At 53.0% G+C, this 23,125-nt stretch overlaps 2 protein-coding genes across 4 annotated transcripts in view; both read right to left on the bottom strand.

Annotated features, from left to right (window-relative positions):
• LOC144942409 (E3 ubiquitin-protein ligase RNF216-like) overlaps positions 1–4,418 on the bottom strand; it is a 31,363-nt gene extending 26,945 nt beyond the window's left edge. For all 3 annotated transcript variants that reach the window (XM_078869262.1, XM_078869261.1, XM_078869264.1), the window contains exons 1-2: positions 4,324–4,418; positions 148–262 (exon numbers count right to left, since the gene is read on the bottom strand). In XM_078869262.1, the coding sequence (XP_078725388.1) occupies positions 148–211 (64 nt within the window). In that variant the 5' untranslated portion in view covers positions 212–262; positions 4,324–4,418. The remainder of the gene's footprint in view (positions 1–147; positions 263–4,323) is intronic.
• A 2,125-nt stretch (positions 4,419–6,543) lies between these two features.
• Positions 6,544–23,125, bottom strand: part of LOC144942496 (hexokinase-1-like) — a 50,442-nt gene continuing 33,860 nt past the window's right edge. The window contains exons 7-18 of the mRNA XM_078869357.1: positions 21,663–21,712; positions 20,151–20,434; positions 19,430–19,734; positions 18,744–18,892; positions 17,430–17,549; positions 14,913–15,008; positions 14,235–14,334; positions 11,747–11,930; positions 11,115–11,270; positions 10,320–10,407; positions 9,564–9,709; positions 6,544–9,410 (exon numbers count right to left, since the gene is read on the bottom strand). Of these exons, the coding sequence (XP_078725483.1) occupies positions 9,266–9,410; positions 9,564–9,709; positions 10,320–10,407; positions 11,115–11,270; positions 11,747–11,930; positions 14,235–14,334; positions 14,913–15,008; positions 17,430–17,549; positions 18,744–18,892; positions 19,430–19,734; positions 20,151–20,434; positions 21,663–21,712 (1,823 nt within the window). The 3' untranslated portion in view covers positions 6,544–9,265. The remainder of the gene's footprint in view (positions 9,411–9,563; positions 9,710–10,319; positions 10,408–11,114; positions 11,271–11,746; positions 11,931–14,234; positions 14,335–14,912; positions 15,009–17,429; positions 17,550–18,743; positions 18,893–19,429; positions 19,735–20,150; positions 20,435–21,662; positions 21,713–23,125) is intronic.

Genomic DNA, 23,125 nt, shown 5'->3' with positions numbered 1-23,125 from the left:
AGTGAATCAGTGAAAAATTCAGTGGGTGAGTTGGCAGGTAAGCAAGTGACTGAGCAGGTAAATGAGTGAGCAAGTGAAAGATCACGTGGGTGAGTGAGCAAGTGGGCGAATGAGTAGGTGGGTGAGCGAGGTGAGCTTTGCTCTCACCAGGGCTGTTGTTGACCTCTCCCAGGATGACTACATCTGGGGGAGCGGTGGCGGCGTCGTCCATGTGCGATGCTCCCAGAGTCCCGCTCCTACGTCTTCAACACACCACGGGACGCTACACACATCGGCACAACATTGACGCGTCAATATAAACAATACATCAACGCAAGACATGGACACGGCATGGAACACGCATCAATACGTCAGCACAACATCGACGTCACAAATTCTGATTGGAGTTGCAACCACTGCGGCAACGTCGAATCAGACCACCAGACTACCTGAGGCCGAGCTTGCTGTGCCTGAAAACAAATGGCAGCTTCAAAATCCAATACGAGTGCGATACGGACAAAGTAATGTACCGTACTGACTAGTAAGTATGGACTGCATAAAGGAATAAGTGAATGAGCAGTTGACTGCCACTTAACTAGTGACTAATACTAGACCTACCCCATCCCATATCAACTAGTGACTAATACTAGACCAACCCCATCCAATGGCGGAGCCAGGATTTTCAGGTAGCGGGGGCAACCCCTCCAGCAATGAAGAATGATAGAGGAGTTGTTAGTAAGTAAGGACTTGTCCCTTGCTTTTTATGCGAGCGTGTGCGGCGATGGCGCAGCCATCGATCGAGGGTCGAATTCAAACCGCGTTGTGTGATCGGCATCGCGCTCGCTGAGGGTGAATGCCTTCAGGGAAGTCGTGTACTGTATACGCAACTGCGCACAATTCTGAGTCACTTCTAACTCTAACTGCTTTGCCGTTACTTATTGTCAATTATGGACTCAGACTATTGCCCTATCATCTCATAGAGACCCTGGCACATAAAAATATGCTACACAGTGGCAGTGAGGGTCGCAAAATGCCGATTTATTACTAATAAACCCCAATGATCCGATCAAAATCCCTAATTTCGGTTAGATCATTGGGGGGGCACGTGCCACCCCACCCCCCCTAATGGCTCCGACAGTGCCCGCATCAACTCGTGAGTAAGTGGGTGAGTGAGTGGATGAGTAATTGGACAGGTGAGTGTCGGTGGGTGAGCGAGTGGCTGAGTGGATGTACATATATGTATGGTGAACTTCATTCTGAACCGTATGTAGCCAACCATGCTAATCGGAGGTGCGGGAGAAGTACAACTAAACACAAAAATAAATGAGTTTTCAATTGAGAGTGGGTGTGTACGGAGTGGGTGTGTAGGGAGCTAGGAACCCGAGTTTGGTTCCGACTCACGGCCAACACCAGTGACGATTGTCTGAAGTGGTCCTGGGCCTTCCTGAGGTCGCCTCAACTTCAAATGAGTACGAGAATAGGTTTTCCCCTTTTTTGTGGCAAAAAAAAACTGTTGTGTTAAGATATTAAAACACCAAACTGCAACCTTTTACAAGGAATCATGTCTGCCTTAACCAAAATACTTGTGGTCAGAATGCAAACAAAAAACATTCTCTGATAATATATGCATTGTCTTTGAAACCGATTGGTCCACACCAGAGACAGATTTCTTTCGTGCCTCGTCTTAAACGGTGTTAGACCAGAGGACGCCAAAAGGCGTACAGCACAAAGACACGCACTATCAGAGTAATGAGAGCTCGGGGTGAGCAGCTACATCATGGGACCTCCTTTGCCAGTACCAAAATATGAGAATAGGTTTTCCCCTTTTTTTCTGGCAACAAATCAGGTGTTAAAAATGAGTACCTGGTGCGGTGTGTAAACATCTCCAATGGGGAGACAAAGGCGGCCCGAGCCTGGTGCTGGCCACCCACCCCCTCGTGTGCTGTGCCGGCCTTCGTAGATAGGTGCTACTCGCTAACAGCACTTGCCCCAACAGTCTGTTAAGGCTACATGGGGGGGAAACGTTGCATTACGTTGTCTATGTGTGAATCTGTGTATACGTGCCATTGCGTGTATGTTATGTGCGTGATAGCCGACATGCTAGAGATAGTTAATGTCAAAAGGGACTTTCCAAGTGACCATAATAAATAAATTATTGACACAATTTGAACACAACACAAGGTCGATGTAAAATATATATATAGCATCACGCCAACAGACAAATCAACACATGAGTGCAACATCAGTCCATTACCACTATGTATCAACAACACACAACAACAAAAATAGCAACATCAAGCGACACGACATCATCAGAACGACATCATCAGCATGACATCGCCAGCGGAACACGACGTGAGCACACCCCAGGAGCGATGTTGACGCAAGACTGCACACGTCGGCCATGCCTCTTTGCATCCTCCTCCTCGTCGTCCCCAAAGCTGCTTCTACATTCGGCGCCACGCAACACCCACACGACTACTACCCCAATACCAACACACACACTACTACTCCAGTATCAACACCCACACGACGACTACTATCCTAATACCAACACCCACACGACGAATACTATCCCAATACCAACAATCACACTACTACTCCAATACCAACACCCACACTACTACTACTACCTCAATACCAACACTACTACTTCTACCCCAATATCAATACTAACAACACTACTACTACTACCCCAATACCAACACCCACACGACGACTACTACCCCAATACCAACACTCACTACTACTACTCCAATACCAACACCCACACTACTACTACCCCAATACCAACACCCACACGACGACTACTACCCCAATACCAACACCCACACTACTACTACCCCAATACCAACACTCACACTACTACTACCCCAATACTAACACCCACACTACTACTACCCCAATACTAACACCCACACGACGACTACTTCCCTAATACCAACACCCACACGACGACTACTATCCTAATACCAACACTCACACTACTACTCCAATACCAACACCCACACTACTACCCCAATACTAACACCCACACCACTACTACTACCCCAATACCAACACTACTTCTACCCCAATACGAACATTCACATTACTATCCCAATATCAATACTACTACTTCTACCCCAATACCAATACTCACACTACTACCCCAATATCAACACCCAAACTACTATCCTAATACAAACACCCACACTACTACTACTACCCCAATACCAAAACGCACACCTACTACTCCAATACCAACACTACTTCCCCAATACCAACACAACTACTTCTACCCAAATACCAACACTACTTCTACCCAAATACCAACACTACTTCTACCCAAATACCAACACCCACACTACTACTCCCCAATACCAACTCACACTACTACTACCCTAATACCAACACCCACACTCCTATTACTACCCCAATACCAACACCCACATTGCTACTACCCTAATACCAACACTACTACCCGATCGCAGGTCACGGAACAGGCCCAGGTGCCATGGGTTGACTGGCAGATGCACCAGCTGCATCAACTCGCTGCGTTTCAGTCACGCAGCGCTCCGCACGTTGTTGTGAGCGTTGCTACTCGGCCCTCCGTTGTTGTTGGAAGGCGACTGCCTCCAACTGCCCAGTAGCAGCGTCCTTCACGAGCCTCCTCCACAGAGGCCGATCTTGACACCGCTGTGATCAGTCATCTACAAGGCCACTCAGCTCCACGTCCTCCTGTACCGAATCAGTCCATCTCTTCTCTAGCCCGTGCCGCGCTGGTTTAGCCCCCTCGATCCGGCCAAACAGAAGCTGATTGGGGGCATGCGAGCTACATGGCCCAGCCTCGCCTGCCGGAGGAGCTCACCGATGATGAAAACTGTCCCAGATCTTTCATTGTGAGCTCCGAACACAATACAGCCGTCGACAGGCAAGCCCAAATGTTCATAACCCAGCATAGTAGTGCACTCGCAGTGCTAATCGCGTCCCCCCAGGCCGCGCTGAACCAGCGTGGCCAAGTGCTGGTCAATCGCAGCCAGTGCCTCGACACGAAAACGCCTCCAACCATAATCCAAAGATCTCCCGATAGCCCTCCCACACTGCAGGATCAAGTGCTGTTAGCGAGCTACGATGAAGGCCGGCACGGCACACGAGGCTGTTGGTGGCCAACACCACGCCCGGCCGCCTTTGTCTCCCCAGTGGCGATGTTTACACATCGCTACACCTCATTTGGGGCCGAGTCGACCTAAGTGAGGCCCAGGACCGATTCAGACAATCGTCACTGGTGTTGGCCGTGAGCGGGAATCGAACTGTGCTCCGTCCCCAGCAGCAGCAGCACGCGCGGTGTTGTGCTGTACTCGCCGTGCTCCCCACGTGGCCGCCCGCGTTGACCAGAGTGGTGAAGTAGGGTCGCGACTCGCCGCCTCTCAGCTTCGGTTCTTTCCGAAGAATCTAGAACCGGGTTTCCGGGATCCGGATCCCCTCAACGCTGATTGGACGAGGGGCGCGAGGGGTCACGTGACACGGAAAAGGATGTGGGAAGGGGTGTTCGGTCACGTGACACCGAGGGCGTTGGGGTGACGTCACTGTTTGGCACGTGGGAATTTGAAGTTCTCGTCGATGCTGTCAACGTCGGCCATGGTCGATCCACTGCTCGGGGCGCCACGACAGCGATATGTTAACTAGCTCGCCTGGTATGCAGGAGGTCGTGCGTATGATCCCGACCCTGAGACCTGGTGTATATTTGGAGTTTACATGTCTCTCCCCGTGTTCGTGTGGATTCTGCTCCGGGTTCTTCAAGTTTTCCCTCCACATTTAGAATCAACATGCGTTTCAATCATTTGGATGCTATACATTTCTACGCGATAAGTCACTTCGGTGAGATATGTGGCTACGTCACTTAGTGGACTTTACCTGGTAAAATAAAAAGTTAAATAGTAGATGGATGATGGAATTCCCCAAACCTATCGCCAACGATTACCATATCTTATGATATAACAATTCACTCAGCTTCTGCACACGAGAGGATTTACATCGCTCCATCTCCTCTATGGACGTGCTCTAGGACGCATTCTACTCCCTAGCTGCCACTCTCTTTCGAGATTCTCGACCACCAGCCATCATTGTCCCTTAGCCGTGGCACATTCTGCCCGAGCCCATAATAGAGGTCATTGTGATGTTATCAACCTGTGTATATGTTAACCCTTGCCACAAATAAACCAAGATGCCTTTCTGATCTCAAGAAACATAAACTATCACATGAACTCCGGTCATCCTCGCGGTGGCTTTTGGCTAGTCATAGAACAAAGACGGTCACTGCATCGTGCACTTTTAGATGCGCATCTGCGGCCGTCTAGAATGCTCTTCCTTCCGATATTCGGAAGCCACTGGGGCTACGCACTTTCAAATCTGGATTGAAAACTCATCTCTTTAGAAATGCTTTTTGTGTTTAATTTGTCGCCCTCCCCCCACACCTCAGATAAACACGGTTAGCTACGTACGGTGCGAAATAAGTTCAACATACACACCTACACATACATGTTCCTCTTGCCATCTCTCAGTGCAACTCCAAGCGTGCGCCTCTCCAGGCGTTTATCATCATCACGAGCAATGTCCTACCGACTGCCAGATGATAGACCGACCATGATGCCTCTTTGGCAGTGTAGACATTGGACGCGGCGCAGGCGCAGAAGGGTGGGGACACGGCGCTTCTTTATTCACAACCACAGAGACACGTGGAGCCATTTTACAGAGCCACGACAGAGCAGTCGTCACATCCTCAAGCGATGCGGCGGCTCGAAGCCCACCGCCGATTGGCTCTGGCCGATATTTTTGGTCTACTCTTCCACGTTGACCTGTACCGTCTCGGAAGAAGAGGTGAGCGCACCCCACACGTTATCCCACCGCACGCGACATTGTCGCGATTGACGAACGCAGAAGCGCCGCTCTGTAATCGTTTGAGGGGTGTAACGATGCAATTAGACGATTTATCATATTTTTGGGGGGAAAATATTTAGCGCTCCGCTCGTGGCTGCCGCAAGGGGTCTCGAGTGAAGCTATCGAATTTTTTCTAACAGCGTGGAGAGAGAATCCGGTGATTGATCTGTGGAGTCGTTACACCCCCAAAGCACGGTGAGCACACAGACCGGCGGGGCACGCCGCGCGCTACTCTACACAAAACGCACAATAAATAAAAGCTTGTGATTGCGCACAGCCTGGGTCATCCGCATGGTCTTCGGCTCCGTCTTCAATATCATCAGCATTGTCATCGTCGCCGTCACCGTTATCAGCATTGCTATGATCAGCATTGTCATCACCGCCATTGTCATCACGATCATCGTCATCACTATCATCGTCGTCATCAGTATTATCAGTTCTCCTGTCACACATCGTGAACATCGTCACAGCAATCGTTACTCAATTGGGATTCCACGCAGCATCAGCATTCATCACCGCCCTACTGACAGCCTGACGCCCGCTTGCAGGCCAGGGTCCGAGTCATCTCATGCCACACAGGGGACAGCTGCCACTGGGGGGGGGGTGCCACTTTCAAATATGCCAAGATGTGACGTAAAGCGGTCTGATACGCCACTACCGGCATATGGAAGGGCGGCTCGAAAATAAAAACAAAAAATCACCTTCACTAGGACCACCGGGGTTGGCACCTGTCTGGGCATCTGTGTTCCTGTGACTGGAATTGCTTTGGTACCAAGATCTGGTGGCATTGAATTTAAGTGTGGGAGACTGCACAAGTGTTGATGATGTGTAAAAGGTGGCAACTCGTCACCACTATCACTATCAGTCATCATGGTCAGCATCATCATCATCTATCGTCATAGTCCTCATCATCACCACGCGGACGACTTTCAAGTAGACACACACAGAAGCGACGTCGCCAACACATGCCGAGGAAGTGTTTACATGGGTACACACAGTGGCACGTGGTGACACACGGTGACACACGGCAACACAGAGTGACTTAAAGTGACACACGGGGGGCACTCGGAGACAGAACTTCACATCATGACCATCATCAGCCGCCTCATTTCATCGTCATCCCTTATCAATCGCCATCATCATCGCCCAGCTAATTGGATGAATCAATCATCTCATAACGATTGCCATCCAATCACACCCCTCTAGCCATAACACAGCGCCACACTGCGTCGTCATCATCATCAACAACACCCTCATCACACAACAGTACATTGCATCGATATCCCTCGGGCTCAGACAAATACAGTATTAACAACATCAAGTTACCCTGGAAAGACTCGCCGAATCTCAAGACTGCTTTTCAAGAGGGGTGCTGCCACGTCGGGACGTTTGGCCAATCCCCTTCACTTGCCAGTAATTGAGAGTTGTGCTCTCTTTACGTGGGAGAAAAACGGGAGAACCCGGAGAGAAGCCAGCACCGGGCTGCAACACTCAACTGCTCTGCCACACAGACGAGTTCAGCTTGCTGCACTGCCATCCCCTGTATTAGCAGCAGCAGCACAGAGAGAGAGATGTTTGGGAGTTCCACAAATCTGTGTTATCCACCAACCATCAACCCCTACCCTTCCCAAAGTGCCGGATCACAGGTCGAGGTTCGTAACGACCATTTCTATACAAGGTTCACCACGATGGGTGGCCGGCTGGCTGGACGACAGAACTGATTGGACGCAGAGGCCACCCCGCCAAATCGAGTGGCGGCCAGATTCAATAAATACCACGGCAAACGTCGCAGGGGGGTGATGAACCAAAGCTTCAAAGCAGCAGGGGGAGATGTGAGACCATCCGACTGTGTAAGGGGTAATCAAGGGAGTAACCAGGATGGTGGCCTCCAAGGTGGCCCAGAGGGTGTGCCCCCAGGGGAGCCACCTGTCCAGCTTTGACCCGGAACAGTCTGGATATTGGAACCTGTGTTTCGGTGGTAACATTTTGGTTTGAACCGGGATCTGCTCCGGGTTATTGCTGTGTTGTTATGGTGTTGATGTTGTGCTGGGACTTTGTCACAGGAGCCTGTACAGTGTTGACGACCGACTTCACCAGGGGGCCTCAATAGTCTACAGTGGGAAACGGTGGCGACGTAAGGTGCATCATGGAGTTAAAATAAACGCGTCTCATCGCGAAATGTGTGGGACTGTCCAAGCAGAGACAGAGAGAGAGAGAGACACAACACAGCGATACACACACACACACAGATATATTGAAACACACATGTATAGAATACTCGCGTACACAAACGTGTACACAGACACACGGACCCACTCAGGTACACACGGACATGCATTCAAAGACAAAGATCCCCCATATAGCCTTAACAGACTGTAGGGGGCAAGTGCTGTTAGCGAGCACCCTATGAAGGCCGGAACGATACACGAGGGGGTGGGTGGCCAGCACCACGCCCGACCGCCTTTGTCTCCCCAGTGACGATATTTACACACCGTACCAGGTATTCATTTGAGGCCGAGTCGACCTAGGGGAGGTCCAGCACCAGTTCAGATAATCGCCACTGGTGTTGGCCGTGAGCGGGAATCGAACCTGGGTCGCCGGGTTCATAGTGCAGCGCGCTAACCGCTACACTACCGCTTCCCAAAGACACACAATTACATACACGCACACACACACAATTACATACACGCACACACACACAGACACACATAGCCACAAAGAGACAAAGACACACAGAGGCACACACACCCACACCAAACACATGCGACTCACCACTGCTCACTCTCGCATCCTCACCGGGACCTCACCGTAGACCGGCTGTGGGGAGCGCCTGCCACTCACAGCTCAGAGGAGTGTTGGGGCTACAGGGGTTAAAGGTTGGGAGTGAGCGATCGATGAACACTGATCCCAAATGGACGTGCGTGTCAGGGCAGTGTGTGGTGGTAGTGGTTGTTCGTGTTAGTGTGTGGTGGTGGAGGTAGTGGCTGTCCGTGGTTGTGTGTTGTGGTTGTGGCAGTAGTGGTTATCCGTGTTGGTGTGTGGTGGTCTAGGTAGTGGTTGTCCGTTGTTTTGTGTGGTGGTAGTGGTTGTCCGAGGTTGTGTCTGCCGTGACAGTGTGTGCCCCATGGTGGTGGTGGGGTGGTAGAAGTGGTTATCCGTGGTGGAACGGTTAAGACTCCAAGCAGCGGCACACGACGGCGGTATGTGCAGTGATGGTCGTGGTGTGGTGGCGGTTTGTGTGGTGGCATTGTGTGTGGTGGTGGTGCCAAGCGGCGGTGGGGTGTGTTTGGTCGCGGTGGTGCCGGTGGCAGCATGTGGTGGTGTGGTGCTGAGCGGGCTTGGTGTGCGAGGTGGTGGTGCCGGGCGGCTAGGACTCGGAGGTGTTGCGGAAGCGGCACGCCACAGCGGTGATGAGCGCCGCCCCCTTGCCGCTGCCGTCCTCCGACTGCAGGAACTTGACTTCGCATTTGGGGGAGAGCTGCTTCACCGTGTCGTGCAGGAAGCGCGCAAAGCTGGTGGGTCACACGGGAGTCACACAATCATCAGGTGAGTGTCTACTCATAGCCCTGCGTTCCCCCTCCATGCCCCAACCCCCCCTCGTATCCCCCGTGTCCCCCTTCCATTCCCCCCCATGCCCCCCGCCTGTGCCCCCGAGGGATACGCACTGTGGATGCAGCTTGTACATGCTGCCGTCCACCCCAACCGTGACCTTGAGGTGCTCCAGGCCGCGATTCTCACGGATCTTGTCCACGATGGCTGCCATACCGGCACCGCACATCTGGGCGGCACGGCGAGACACCACACCGCACACCTAGCGCCGTACATGGCACGGCACCACACACCACACCGCACCACGGTGAGACAACAGCACACCTTGCACCGCACACCGCAACACACACTGCACCACAGTGAGATGACAGTACACCTAGCACCGCACCACACACCGCACCACGGTGAGACAACAACACACCAGTGCGGCACAGCACCACAGTGAGAACAAACGACAGGCGCATCATCTCACTTAACGAGCGAGATGCGTTCCGCGAAAATTGCTCGGTAAGCAAACACGCGTTGAACGATCGTCGATTTCCCATTAACTCCGCTGTAAACAATGATAAAATTCTTGCTTGTAACCTTCACCAGCTATTGTGGGTTTGAATGGGCTCCTAGGTGGATGCCCACCACCAGCAGTGGAAGAATGGCAGGGGGATCTTATAACATACTCTTTGTTTCTTTCGGTAAAGTCACATAGGTGAAAACAAAATAAAAATAAAGCAACTAAATTATTTTATGTTTTATTTTATTTTGTTTTCACCTACTTGACTTTACCAAAAAAAACAAAGAGTATGGATCATTGCAGTCACGACAACTTCAAATCTAGGATCTTATAACAGCCACCACTACCACAACCACCCCCGTACCTCCTTGACGATGATGCTGTCATCACACGTGCTCTCCAGGCCCAGCTCGTGCAGGATGTTCCTCACCTGCAGCAAGGCCAGCCGGTCACTGTGAAAACACAGTCGGGGGGGACACAGGGCGATGAGTGGCGAAGGACACGCAGGGACACGTGGGGACACGCGGGGACACGGGGACACGCGGGGACAGACAGGGACATGGGGACACGAGTACGACACGGCGCAATGAATGGAGATGTACACACGAGGACACGCGGGGACACGCGGGGACACGCGGAGACACGCGGGGACCCACGGGGACACGCGGGGACACGCGGAGACACACGGGGACACGCGGAGACACGCGGGGACACGCGGGGACACGCGGGGACACGCGGGGACACGCGGGGACACGCGGGGACACGCGGGGACAGACAGGGACATGGGGACACGAGTACGACACGGCACAATGAATGGAGATGTACACACGAGGACACGCGGGGACACGCTGGGACACGCTGGGACACGCGGGGACACGCAGAGACACGCGGGGACCCACGGGGACACGCGGGGACACGCGGAGACACACGGGGACACGCGGGGACACGCGGAGACACGCGGGGACACGCGGGGACACGCGGGGACACGCGGGGACACGCGGGGACACGCGGGGACACGCGGGGACACGCGGGGACACGCGGGGACACGCGGGGACACACGGGACGATGAATGGAGATGGCCACGCGTCCGAATTTGTGCAAGTCTGAGTGGATGGCAACATCTCTGTCCCCCCCTCCCCCCATCATCCCTGGGGCTCACCTCTCGATCTGGGAGAGGAACCTCGTCTCGAAGATGCCGCGAGTTTTGAGACGCTCGGAGATCTTTCCGCGGAAAAGGAGGCCGTGCTTGGTGAAGTCCATGAGGATGTTCCTCACGATCTCGCCCAGGTACATCCCACTCATGAGCTTCTCAAACCTGCAGAGGCACAGGTCCCCGTGAGGCCTCGAGAGAGGCAAGTACTGTTGAGCGAGCACCTATGAAGAACGGCACTACAACTTTGTCTTACACCACACCAGGTACTGATTTAAGGCTGAGTTGTCCTAGGGGAGGCCACAGGATCAGTTCCAATAAACATTACTAATGTTGGTCGTGAGCGAGAATCGGACTGTATTCAGAGCTCAATGCGATAGCCACTGTGCCACCATTCAGAAAAAAAACTAAGACAAAGATCCCCCGTATAGCCTGTAACAGACTGTTGGGGCAAGTGCTGTTAGCGAGTACCTATGAAGGCTGGCACAATACACGAGGGTGTGGGTGGCCAGCACCACGCCTGGCCACCTTTGTCTTCCTAGTGTACACACACACGCACATGTACACACGCACATGTACATACACACACATGTACACATGTGCCCGAGACAGGCCGTGCAACCCAGTGTGCTCCCGCACACCTCTGCTTGCCGGGGTTGAGCGACCCGGCGTCCACCAGCTGGTCGTACTCGGTGCGGATGTCGTCGATGACGCCCGAGTCCCCGAAGGCGCCCCACTCCATGTTGATGCACATGCGGCCCGAGTCGCCCTCCACCAGCTCCACGTTCCGCATCTCCTCCATGTAGCAGCAGTTGCTGCCCGTGCCTGGGCACAGCCGCGGCATGGAAAAGACACGGCAGAAACACGGGAGAAAGATGGGAGAGAGATGGGTGAGAGAGATGGGTGAGAGAGATGGGTGATAGAGATGGGTGAGAGAGATGGGTGAGAGAGATGGGTGAGAGAGATGGGAGAGAGATGAGATGGGTAAGAGATAGAGGATGAACATCGGTGGAGGAATGTTAGGCAAGGTGGATTCAATAGACAGGGAGGGGTTCTTCTTCTGAAGAAAATCATGAAGGGGTCGTGGGAGTGTGGCAGTAAGGAGTGAGAAGTTACTTTGGGCTCGCCCACCCCATCAACAGGAGGCGAGAAATGGTGATGGTGGTGGTGGTAGTGGTGGCGGTGGCTTGCACCCACACCAAAGATGAACATCAATGGAGGGATACAGGCAAGGCTGATGAGTTAGATACCTTCTATGACATCGTGTTCCTGCTGCTGGCTAAAGTGACCCCTCGGCATAGAGTCATCTGCATGGCTGAGTGTAATGTCCTCGTGGGTACTGATGCAGTCACCTGGGATGGACTGATTGGAAGGCATGGGGAACATCAGCTCAATAATAACGGTCGGAGGCTGCTAGATTTCTGTGCAGCCAATGGGTTTGTAATTACCAACATCCTGTACCAGGATCGGCGCATCCACAAAACATCATGGATGCACGCCGGGTCCAAGAAAAAATATCTTCTGGACTACAAAGTGATGGAACAGTGCATTTGGGCTACCATGGAGCTGATATATTTTTTGTGTTTAGTTTGTTGTCTTCCCCGACACTTCTGATTAGCATGGCCGGCTACGTATGCTGCGAAAGAAGTTCAACACATACATGCATTCATACGATATGGCCAATGACCATCGGCTTGTCATCTGTAAGATGCGCCTGCCACTCTTCCACTGCAGTGTTGGGCGTCCACCTAAGACCCCGTTGAAACCCACATTAGCCTGGTCTGAGGTAGCTGATGAAGGTGATTGCTTAGAATTTCATCATCACATGCAGCTGTGGTTGGCATAGTCCCACCCTCCTCCTGATGCCGAGGGTAAATGGGTAAGGTTGAGGACTGTGGCTCATGTGGCTGCTATGGCTGCAACGGGAACACAGTTCAGACCTCCCCAGAGACCCTGGCTGACGAAGGAAGTGTTCCGGCTGGTCGCGAGACAGGCCCACTTCCACCGTCTACAACAACCCATGTCGGAGAATCGCTTGGGAGGTTCAAAGAGCCGCACGATGCTGCAATGAGTGGTGGTCAGGGGTTGCTGAGGAAATGGAAGCTGCCTCAGTAGCCGGCAATCACAAATCACTCTGACTCCATCAATAAGGTAACTTTGCAACACCACACGTATTGCCATCCTTAAGGAAAAAGAGTGGCGATCCAATCTCTGATCCCCAGGAAGAGGTTTTCAGATTTGCTGACCACTTCTGAGGGGTCTTGGGGGAGGAGTAATCCCCCAGCCCAGATAACATTACGAGGACAAGGTGGGGACGACCCTGCTGGGGATGCTTTGCCTCAAATTGTGTTGGAAGTGGCTGCCCCCCTGTGAGCGGCTGTCTGAGGTGCCATCTGTTGAGGAAGTCCAAAGAGTGATCCAGAGCCTCAGACCAGGAACATTTCGCGGGCAGAGATGCCCTCTCAAGAGAACTGCTGAGAAAGGGTGGTGTCTGTGTGCAGGTTGCTCTGTATGACACCATTACGACCGTCCGCACCACAAGATGGATTTCCACAGGATTGGAAGGATGCCCTGGTGGTCCCACTTCTTTAAGAAATCGGACAGCGTTGATTGCAACACTGATTTGCCTCCTCGCGTGGCCTCGGAGTGCACCCAGTCTAGCACACGTGCTGTGGTGACGTCACGACGACTTAGAGGCGATTGGCGACTGTCACCGTTGGCGTGACAAAGAGTGAGTGACTGTGCGAGAGAGTGAGCCAGCGAGTGAGCGAGTGAGAGTGAGTGATTGAGCGAGAGTGAGTGAGAGGGAGTAAGTGAGCGAGTGAGCATGCCTAAGAGAGAGTGAGTGAGAGAAAGAGAGTCAGTGTGAGCGAGTCAGCGAGCGAAAAAGTGAGTGAGTGAGCCAGCGAGCGAGCGTGAACAAGTGAGAGTGAGTGAGATTGAGTGAGCGAGAGTGAGTGAGAGAGAGTGAGCCAGAAAGAGTGTGCGAGAGTGTGCGATCGAGTCCGAGCGAGCGATAGTGAGCGAGAGTGAGTGAGAGTGAACTGGCGAGTGAGTGAGAGAGCCAGTGAGCCAAGCGGGCGAGAGCGAGTGAACGAGAGTGCGATCGAGTGAGAGCGAGCGACTCACCGACGATGAGTCCGATCTCGCACTTGGGGTCCTCGTAGGCGCACGTCATCATGGTTCCCACCGTGTCGTTCACCACCGCGACCACGTCCAGCTCGAACTCCTACAGTCACGCACGCACGGACGTGGCTGAGCTGGCGAGGGTGAGTGAGTGAGAGGGTGACTACGTGGGTGGGTGAGTGGTTCGTTGAGTAGGTGAATGGGTGAGCGATTAAATGATTGAGGGGATTGGTGGCGCAGTGGTTAGCACACCGCGCTATGATCCCCGGTGATCTGTGCCTTTCGTTTGTTTGGAAGCATTATTTTTGTGTAGCTGTCGCGTGAGTGCGAGTAAGCAGTGCTGCAGATAGTGAATACGCAGGCGGTGCAACTGCCTTGGGGCCTATGTTTGGGACCAGTGGTGCAATGGTTAGCGCACTGCGCCTCGAACCCAGTTACCCAAGTTCACGAGTTCAAATTCCCGCTCACAGTCAATATCAGTTCCGACGATCTGAACAGGTGTGGCGTGTTAACATCAACACTGGGAGAGACAAAGGCAGCCGGGCGGGGACGGTGTTATTGGCCACACCGCCGCTCATAGGTGCCACGCTGTGTCAGCTGATACTCACAAAGAGCACTTGCCCTACAGCCTGTGTGGGCTACACAGGGCACCTTTGTGTGTGCGTATATGTGGCAGCATACGTTTCTGCGCTGGATCGCCTCCCGGAGCAGCATCACCACGTCCTTGCCCTCACAGCCTGAGGCCTTGAAGCCCTTGGTCCAGTTTACCAGGAACCCCTGCACACACACACAAAGATTCCCCGTGTAAATCTTGACTTAAAGCTTTCGTGACTGCAGGAATTAATATTCTTTGGGTCTTTCGGTAAAGTCACGTAGATATATTCAAATAAAATAACAAAAAACTACGACTTTTCGATCGCAACACAAGTGATCGTCATCAGGAATAGGGGGTTAGCCTCTAAAGGCAAACTGTTTATAAAGGTTTAGAGATGGGCGTAGCCCAAGTGTGTGAACAGCATGGGCGGGGCAGCTGATGTTAATGTAGGAGAAAACAAGACACCGGCAGTGGGTCTCCACCAATCACAGGGCCGCCAGGCAATCATTGCACCTCGCTCCACACACCCACACTGCTGATGGTGGAGGTTGTTGCTAGAGGTGGTGGTAGTAGTGGGTAATGATGGTGCTGGTAATGGGCTTCCACCAATAAAGGGCGACTGCTAGTAGTGATGGTAGTAGTGGGCAGTGATGGTCCTGGTGGTGGGCTTCCACCAATTAAAGGGCTACCAGGTCTAAAATGGAAACATAACAGCCAGTTATGACTTAAACTGGTTGATAACATCCTTCCAGTGATTGCTGAGTTTGTACCCATCTTCTCGGTTGAAATTGTGTCTACGTCTGGACATATGGATGGCTTCATGAACGAATCTTTGTTGACTTGCCTTTTGCCCGTCCAAGGACGGGTGTATTGCAGTAAATCTGAAACTTGCAAGCGATAAGCAGACCGCGACGTTATATTCATTGCATTAATACGTGTGCAATTTGTAAGGGCGCGGTGAAACAGACCTATTTCATTTTAAGGTTATAATCCCATACTCTTTGTTTCTTTCGGTAAAGTGATGTAGATAGAAAAATAAGTAATAAATCACGACGTTTCGATAGCAACACAAGCCACTGTCTTCAGGTGAAACAATACAGCAGGCGGACTGCGGAGGAGGAAATGTAGCGAGAGAGCTACTGCAACCAAATGTTGTATACATTTGTGGTGGCTACAACCCAAGGGTAAGTGGGCAGGACTAGGGATGGAATTTGCAAGTAAACGTAATCGCAGAGGGTAGGGGTGGATGAGCTCGGCTAATCCGAGGAGGGGGAGGGGGGGCTGCCGCAACAGGCGAGAGGGTGGGGGTGAAATTTACAGAGGGAAAGAGGTGATTTATTAGTTATTTTTTTCTACCTACGTGACTTTACCGAAAGAACCAAAGAGTATGAATTCCTGCAGTCACGAAAGCTTCAAATCAAGTTAATGAGTGTTAATGAGGGAGGCTGTTCGATAACGATTATTATTGAGGGGGGAGGGGTTCTCCATGCGGAGTGATGTCACACGCTCATGAGGGGTGGGGGTGTCCATTTGGAGGACGTCACCTGCTCATGAATATTAATGAGGGGGGATGGTCGATGTGGAATGACGTCACGAGCGTTAAGGACATTCCTGGGTGATTATAGTCGGTATAGCCAGTGGGTTTGCAAAGCACCTTCGTCTTAGAGAAATCAATTTCCTGTGAGTCCATCGCATTAAAGCAATGATCAGCCACCGCCGTGGTATTGGTCCTACCGTGTTTCAGATCTGCCTTATGTTCACCAACTCGGTTCGAGATGTGTCGCTTAGTTTCCCCAATGTGACTACTGCTGCAGACGCAGCTTAGTTTGTAGATGCCGGGGTATTGCATGGCAGGGATCACATCCTTCACAGATCGCATCAGATTGCTAATTTTATGTACTGTGTTAAATCGAACCTGGATCTTGTGTTTGCTCATGATTTTTAAAAATCTTTTTGGTACTGGTGGTCAGGGATGTGCAGTCAGGGGAGGCAGGGGAGGCAGAGCCTCACCTGTAATACTCCAAAGAAAATAGCTGTTACGAAAAGTAAAAAAAAAGAATAATCAAATAAAATAAATATTAAGATTTTTCCACTGATCTGTGTTATGTAATTTCTACGATTTTTATAGTCAAAATCGCCAAATTTGCGGAGCTCCGCTGCAAATACAGGGAGAGACGAGAGGTGAGGCAGCGACGAGCTCAGCCTCCCCTCTGATTGCGCAACCCCTCAGTAACTGGATGGAGCGCGCGCAATAAGCGCGTGCCTGTTACTATCTCAGTATGTCACCAATGTAATGTTTGTAGACCCCTTCATTTCATGTCCACGCCTTCCATACTCCAGGTAACTTATTTCACGTATGTGTATAAACTAGAAAGATATTTAGGCTCGCTGGTCTCGTCATGAAACTGCAATAAAAAGCACCAGGGGAGGCAGCTATCACATCTGCCTCACTGAGGGGGACGTATCTAACACGTAGTAGTGGTGGTGGTGATGTTGATAGTGGAGGTGGTAGAGGTGGTAGAGGTGGTAGTGGTGGTAGTAGTAGTGGTGGTGATAGTGGTGATGGTAGTAGTGGTGACGGTGGTAGTGGTGGTGGTGCTCACCACGTCGAGGCTCGTCTGCCGGCATGGGAAGGAGAAGGTGAAGCCAAGGGGGAGGCGCCACCCGGCCATGCCCATGTAGTCCAGGAAGTCGGAGATACAGCCCACGATGTGGTCAAACAGCTATTCTCGGGGACACGCGGGGACACGGAGGGACATGCGGGGACACACAGGGACACACACAGACACATGGGGGGATACGGGAACATGCAGGGACATGGGGACACCCAGAGACACAGGGGGGGGGGCCATGCGGGGACACGCAGGGAACACGCAGGGACACATACGGGGACACATACGGGGACACATACGGAGACACGTGGGGGGACACGGGTACATGGGTTAGTGTGTGTGTGCTGTTATGTACGGATGTATAATTCTGTCTATGTCTGCGTGTACCTATGCGCATACCTTTCTCTGTATCTCTTTGTATATCTCTCTCTGTACATCTGTGTGTATCTCTGTGTGGGGAGTGGTGGTGCAATGTTTGTGCACAGCGTGACAAAACTCGTGACTTGAGTTCAATTTCCTCTCACAACCAATAACAATGGCGAATATCTGAACCAGTGCTGGGCCTGCCCTAAGTCAGCTCAGCCTCAAATGAGTACATGGTGCGATGTGTAAACATCACCACTGGGGAGACAAAGGCGGCCGGGCGTGGTACTGGCCACCCACCCCCTCGTGTGCCGTGCCGGCCTTCATAGGTGCTCACGAACAGCACTTGCCCCAACAGTCTGTTAAGGCTATATGGGGTGTCTTTGTCTTTATATCTGTGTGTGTGTTTATCTTCGTGTGTGTATCTTTGTGTATATCTGGGTGTGTATCTCTGTGTATATCGGTGTGTGTATCTGTCTTTGTGTGCGTATCTCTCCGTGTATCTCGGTGTGTGTGTGTATGTATCTGTCTCTATCTCTGTGTGTATCTGTGTGTGTATCGGTCTCTCTCTGTGTGTATTTGCGTGTGTATGTGTATCTATGAAGGAGGCTCATAAAAGACACTACTGGTCAGTTTGAGGCAGTTGGCCTTCAACATAATGGAGGGTAGAGGAGCGATGCTCACAACAATGAGTAGAGCGCTGGGCAGCTAAAATACAGCAAGTTTGCACAGTAGGGGGCACAGCTGATGCATCTGCCAGTCATCTCAGTCAGTCAACCAATGGCACCTCCTGGGTCTGTCCCATGTCAGTGAGTCTTCCACACTTCACGTGGTCTCAAAGTGCACCTGGCCTGGCGCACAGGTGCCACTTAGTGGCGAATGGCAGGTATTGATGTATCTCCATATCTGTGCGTATCTGTATCTGTGTGTGCATCTCCGTACGTCCTCGGCGCTGCCCTGCATGATCTCCGCAGGGATGGGGTAGATCTTGTTGTGCATCTCCACGCTTCGCTTCTTGCTGCTGCGGATCTTGACAAGCAGTACGCGGAAGTTCGTGCCGCCCAGGTCCAGCGACAGGAAGTCTCCGTTCTCTACACAGACGCAAACATGAAGATGAAAAGTTCACCCGTGTGGCCCATACAGACTGACAGGGCAAGTGACGCTTGCGTAGTGCCTACGAAGGCCGGCACGGTGCACGAAGGGGTGGTTGGCCGGTACCACGCCCGGTCACCTTTGTCTCCCCAGTGTCGATGTTTACACAATGCACCAGGTACTCATCGGAGGCTGATTCGACCTCGGAGAGGCCCAGGACCGGTTCAAGTAATCATCTCTGATGTTGGCCATGTGTGGGATTTAAACTCGAGTGGCTGGGTTCATAGCGCAGTACGCTAATTGCTACACTACCACTCCCTACCGCCACCATCACCACCACCACCGCCTCCACTACCACCATCATTGCCAGGGCCACCACCGCCACCACCACCACCACTACGGCCTCCACTACCACCACCACTACCACCTTCGCCACCGCCACTACCAATGTCACTACTGCCACCACCACCACTACAACCACTACCACCGCCACCTCTACCGCCACTGCCGCCGCGGGCTCCGTGGTGTCGCCTCACCGCTGCCGTCGGGCGTGGAGCGCACATAGGAGGGCAGCATCTTGACGCTAGCCGTGGCGTGCGAGTCGCGCGCCAGTCCCCGGTCCATCTCCTGCCGCATGCGCCGCTTCACGTCCAGCAGCTGCGTGAGCGACAGCTTGAGCGGCGCCAGCGTAGCGTCGATGAGCTTGCGCTGCTCGGCCAGGCGGTATGCCACGGCCGTCACCATCGCCGAGCCCTTGCTGCTGCCGCACTCAGACAGCAGGAACTGCACGCGGCTCTCCGGGGCCAGGCGGCGCATCATCAGCTGCAGACGCTTGCTGTACCTGTGCGGGGAGCGGCGGAGGAGGGGAGAGGAGGTTAGACAAGAGGAGGAGAGGGGAGAGAAGAAGAGGAAGCAAGAACAGGAGGCGAGAGGAGAGGAGTGAGGTTGTAGCAGTGATAAGGACGGTGATGACGGTGATGTTGACGAAGATAAAGAACCGCATGCACAGTTTTAGTCTCTCACCGTTTAGTGTTATTGTGAAACGTCTGTAATGCAGCCGCATCTGCAGAGGCGCGCGATAGAAACGGGAACTGCTGTGTAAATGTGTAACTAAGTTAAGTGACAATGCCCCACGGGGTCATGTCAGGCCACCCCATCGGGGTCACGTTAGGTCACCCTGTCAGGGTCACACGAGATCATCCTGTCGAGGTCGTGTAAGGTCGCCCCATCGGGATCGCACGAGATCGCCCCGCTCACTGGGGGTGCGTCTTGTAGACGGTGCCGTCCACGCCGACCGTCGTCTGCAGCTTCTTCACAGCCTTATTGAGGCGCAGGCGCGAAACGACAGCGCCGAGCGCGGCCGCCACCAGGTAGGCGGAGCGCGTGCTCACGATGGCGCAGATCTGCTGCAGCGCTGCGCAGTCCTCCTCTGACGGGTGCAGCGAAAAGTGGTCCGAGAGCAGCTCCCGCGCCTTCAGCACACCCTCCTTGTTGCGCCTGCACACGCGGGGATGCACGCACGGATACGTCAACACCTCTGGCTGCCCTCACCTACGCTCCCTCATACCCGCGCACCCGTCTGTCCCGGGCGGGGGGTTCAGCCAATGTTCGCCCGGCGACGGCGTGAGGGTTGAGGTTCCGCTGACGGCTTGAGCGGCAGCGGCGAGATGTCTTCACTCTTGGTTCCCGGGCCACTCTCTCTCCGCTTATGCACACTCCTTTTATATATCCCTCCTCATTCCGAGCCCTCACGTGTTCCCCCTTAAGCTGCCGCCCCATTAATCCCTCATCATCACCCCCCATCTCCCGTACTCCGGTCAGAGCGTGCCCACCTGTTCGACCTCGGTTGCACCCGCTTCTCCCCTTAATTTCTGGCGGTTTGTCGGTGCAAACCTCATGGTGCAATGCACACACCTGTTTGACCTCAGTTGCACCCGCTTAACAGCGCGCACTGCGCATACCTCTCCTCTACTTCTGCATAAGTATGTCAACACCTCTTGCTAAGCCTGCACGTACGCACGGGTACGTCAACACCTTGCACGGTTTCGCTGCCCCCTCCTAGCTGTAACTCACAAAAAAAAAAGATCCCCCGTGCAGCCTCACACAGACTGTAGGGGCTGTTAGTGAGCAGCGCCTATGAAGGCCGGCACGCGTTTGTCTGTGTACGCGTGTGTACACGTGTGCGTGTGTACACATGTGTACACGTGTGTGTGTGTGCGTATACGTAAGCGTGTGTGTAAGCATGTGTCTATGTGGTGGGGAGCGGTAGTGTCGCGGTTAGCACGCTGCGCTACGAACCCGGCGACCTGAGTTCGATTCCCGCTCACGGCCAACATCAGTGACTATTATCTAAATCTGTCCTGGGCCTCCCCAAGGTCGACTTAGCTTCAATTGAGTACCTGGTGCTGTGTGTAAAACATTGCTACTAGGGAGACAAAAGCTGCCCCGCGTGGTGTTGGCTACCCACCCCCTCATGTGCCGTGCCGGCCTTCATAGGTGCTGGCTAACAGCACTTGCCCCTACAGTCTGTTAAGGCTAAATGGAGGATGTTTGTCTTTTTTGTGGGTGCATGTGATTGTAAACATGTGTATGCGTGCGTGCATGCGTAAGCACGTGCATGTGGTGTGGACACGCGTGTGTGTGTCTATGTGTGTGTCTGTGTTGTGTGTACGCGCATGCATGTGGTGTGGATGCACATGTCTTTGTGTGTCTCTCTGCGTGCCGGAAAAGGTCCTGGCAAGGATTATTCAACATCCCCTTGGCAGGCACGCTGATGAGAGTCTTGAGGAGCCCCATTGTGGTTCCAGGCCAGGGCGGTCCTGCACAGCAGAGGTGTAGGGAATTCCAACAAGACCTACATCTCTGCTTTATTGACTTGGTCAAGGCCTATGATACTATTAGTAGGCCTGGGCTCTGGGTTGTTCTTCACGCTTTCGGAGTCCCTGACTCTCTGCTCACAATCATTAAGGACCTTCATGATGGTGAGCGGGCCCGGGTAAAACTATGTGGCTGGGAGTCGGAGCCATTCCCTGTTCACATTGGGGTGCGACAGGGATGTCCTCTGGCTCCCACATTATTTAACATCTTTTTCGACCACGTAGTTCGTGAAGCCTTTATTGGCTGTACCAGAGGGATTTCCATCTGGTACATATACAATGGAAGGCTGATCGATGCCCGGGTGTGGTCAAGGGATGGCTCCCTATTGGTCAATCACGTTATGTATGCCGATGACCTGGTAATTGCTGCTCACTCAGAGGAGGAGTCGGAGGCGCTGCTGCTGAAACTGGAGCATTCCACTAAGAGGTGGGGCCTTACCATCAGCCCCACCAAAACTAAGCACCTGCCTGGGAATTTTGTACCATCGGGCACTCCACCCCCGCAACTCCCAATCGGTGATGGGGCAGTTGTCGAGAGAGTGGAGAGTTTCCCATACCTGGGCAGTGTGCTCATGACCGGCTCCAGTTTGACAGCAGAGGTCTCACTCAGAATCAGTCGAGCGGCATTATCTTTTCATCGGTTGCGTAACGTTGTGTGGAAGCTACCTGGTCTGTCACTCCACACGAAGCTTCAAGCCTTCTCGGCCACAGTCATTCCCTCCCTTCTCTACGCTTGCGAAACGTGGACCCCCCCTAATGGAACATCTTTGCCGGTTAGAAACATTTAGGCTGGCCTGCCTACAATCAATCCTGGGTTTAACCAGACTGGATTGTGTGAGGAGCTCACAAATCCTTTAAAGATCTGGGCAAAGTCCCATCGGTTGAGCTCTTCCGGCAGGCAAGGCTGCGTTGGCTGGGTCATGTAGCCCGCATGCCCAGTCACCGCATGCCTTAACAGCTTTTGTTCGGCCGGATAAAGGGGGTTAAACGGGCATGGCACGGGCTAGAGAAGATATGGAGTGAAGTGGTACAGGAGGCTGGGGAGCTGAGTGGACTTGCTGATGACTGGTACCAGCGTGTAAAAATCAGCCTTTGTGGAGGAGGCTCGTGAAATATGCTGCTGGACAGTTGGAGGCGGTCACCCTCCAGCAACAGCAGAGGGTAGAGGAGCGACGCTCACAACGAAGAGCGGAGTGCCGGGCGGCTAACATGAAGGAGAAGTTGAGTAGTAGGGGGCACAGCTGAAGCATCCGCCAGTCATCTCTGTACGTCAGCGAGCCTTTGACACTTCATGTGGCCTCAGAGTGCACCTAGCTTGGCACAAGTGCCGTGGTGATGTCACCGCCATGTAGTGGC

Source organism: Lampetra fluviatilis, chromosome 27 (assembly GCF_964198595.1).
Source record: "Lampetra fluviatilis chromosome 27, kcLamFluv1.1, whole genome shotgun sequence".
Classification (NCBI taxonomy): Eukaryota; Metazoa; Chordata; class Hyperoartia; order Petromyzontiformes; family Petromyzontidae; genus Lampetra; species Lampetra fluviatilis.
This window is presented reverse-complemented; position numbering and strand designations above follow the sequence as displayed.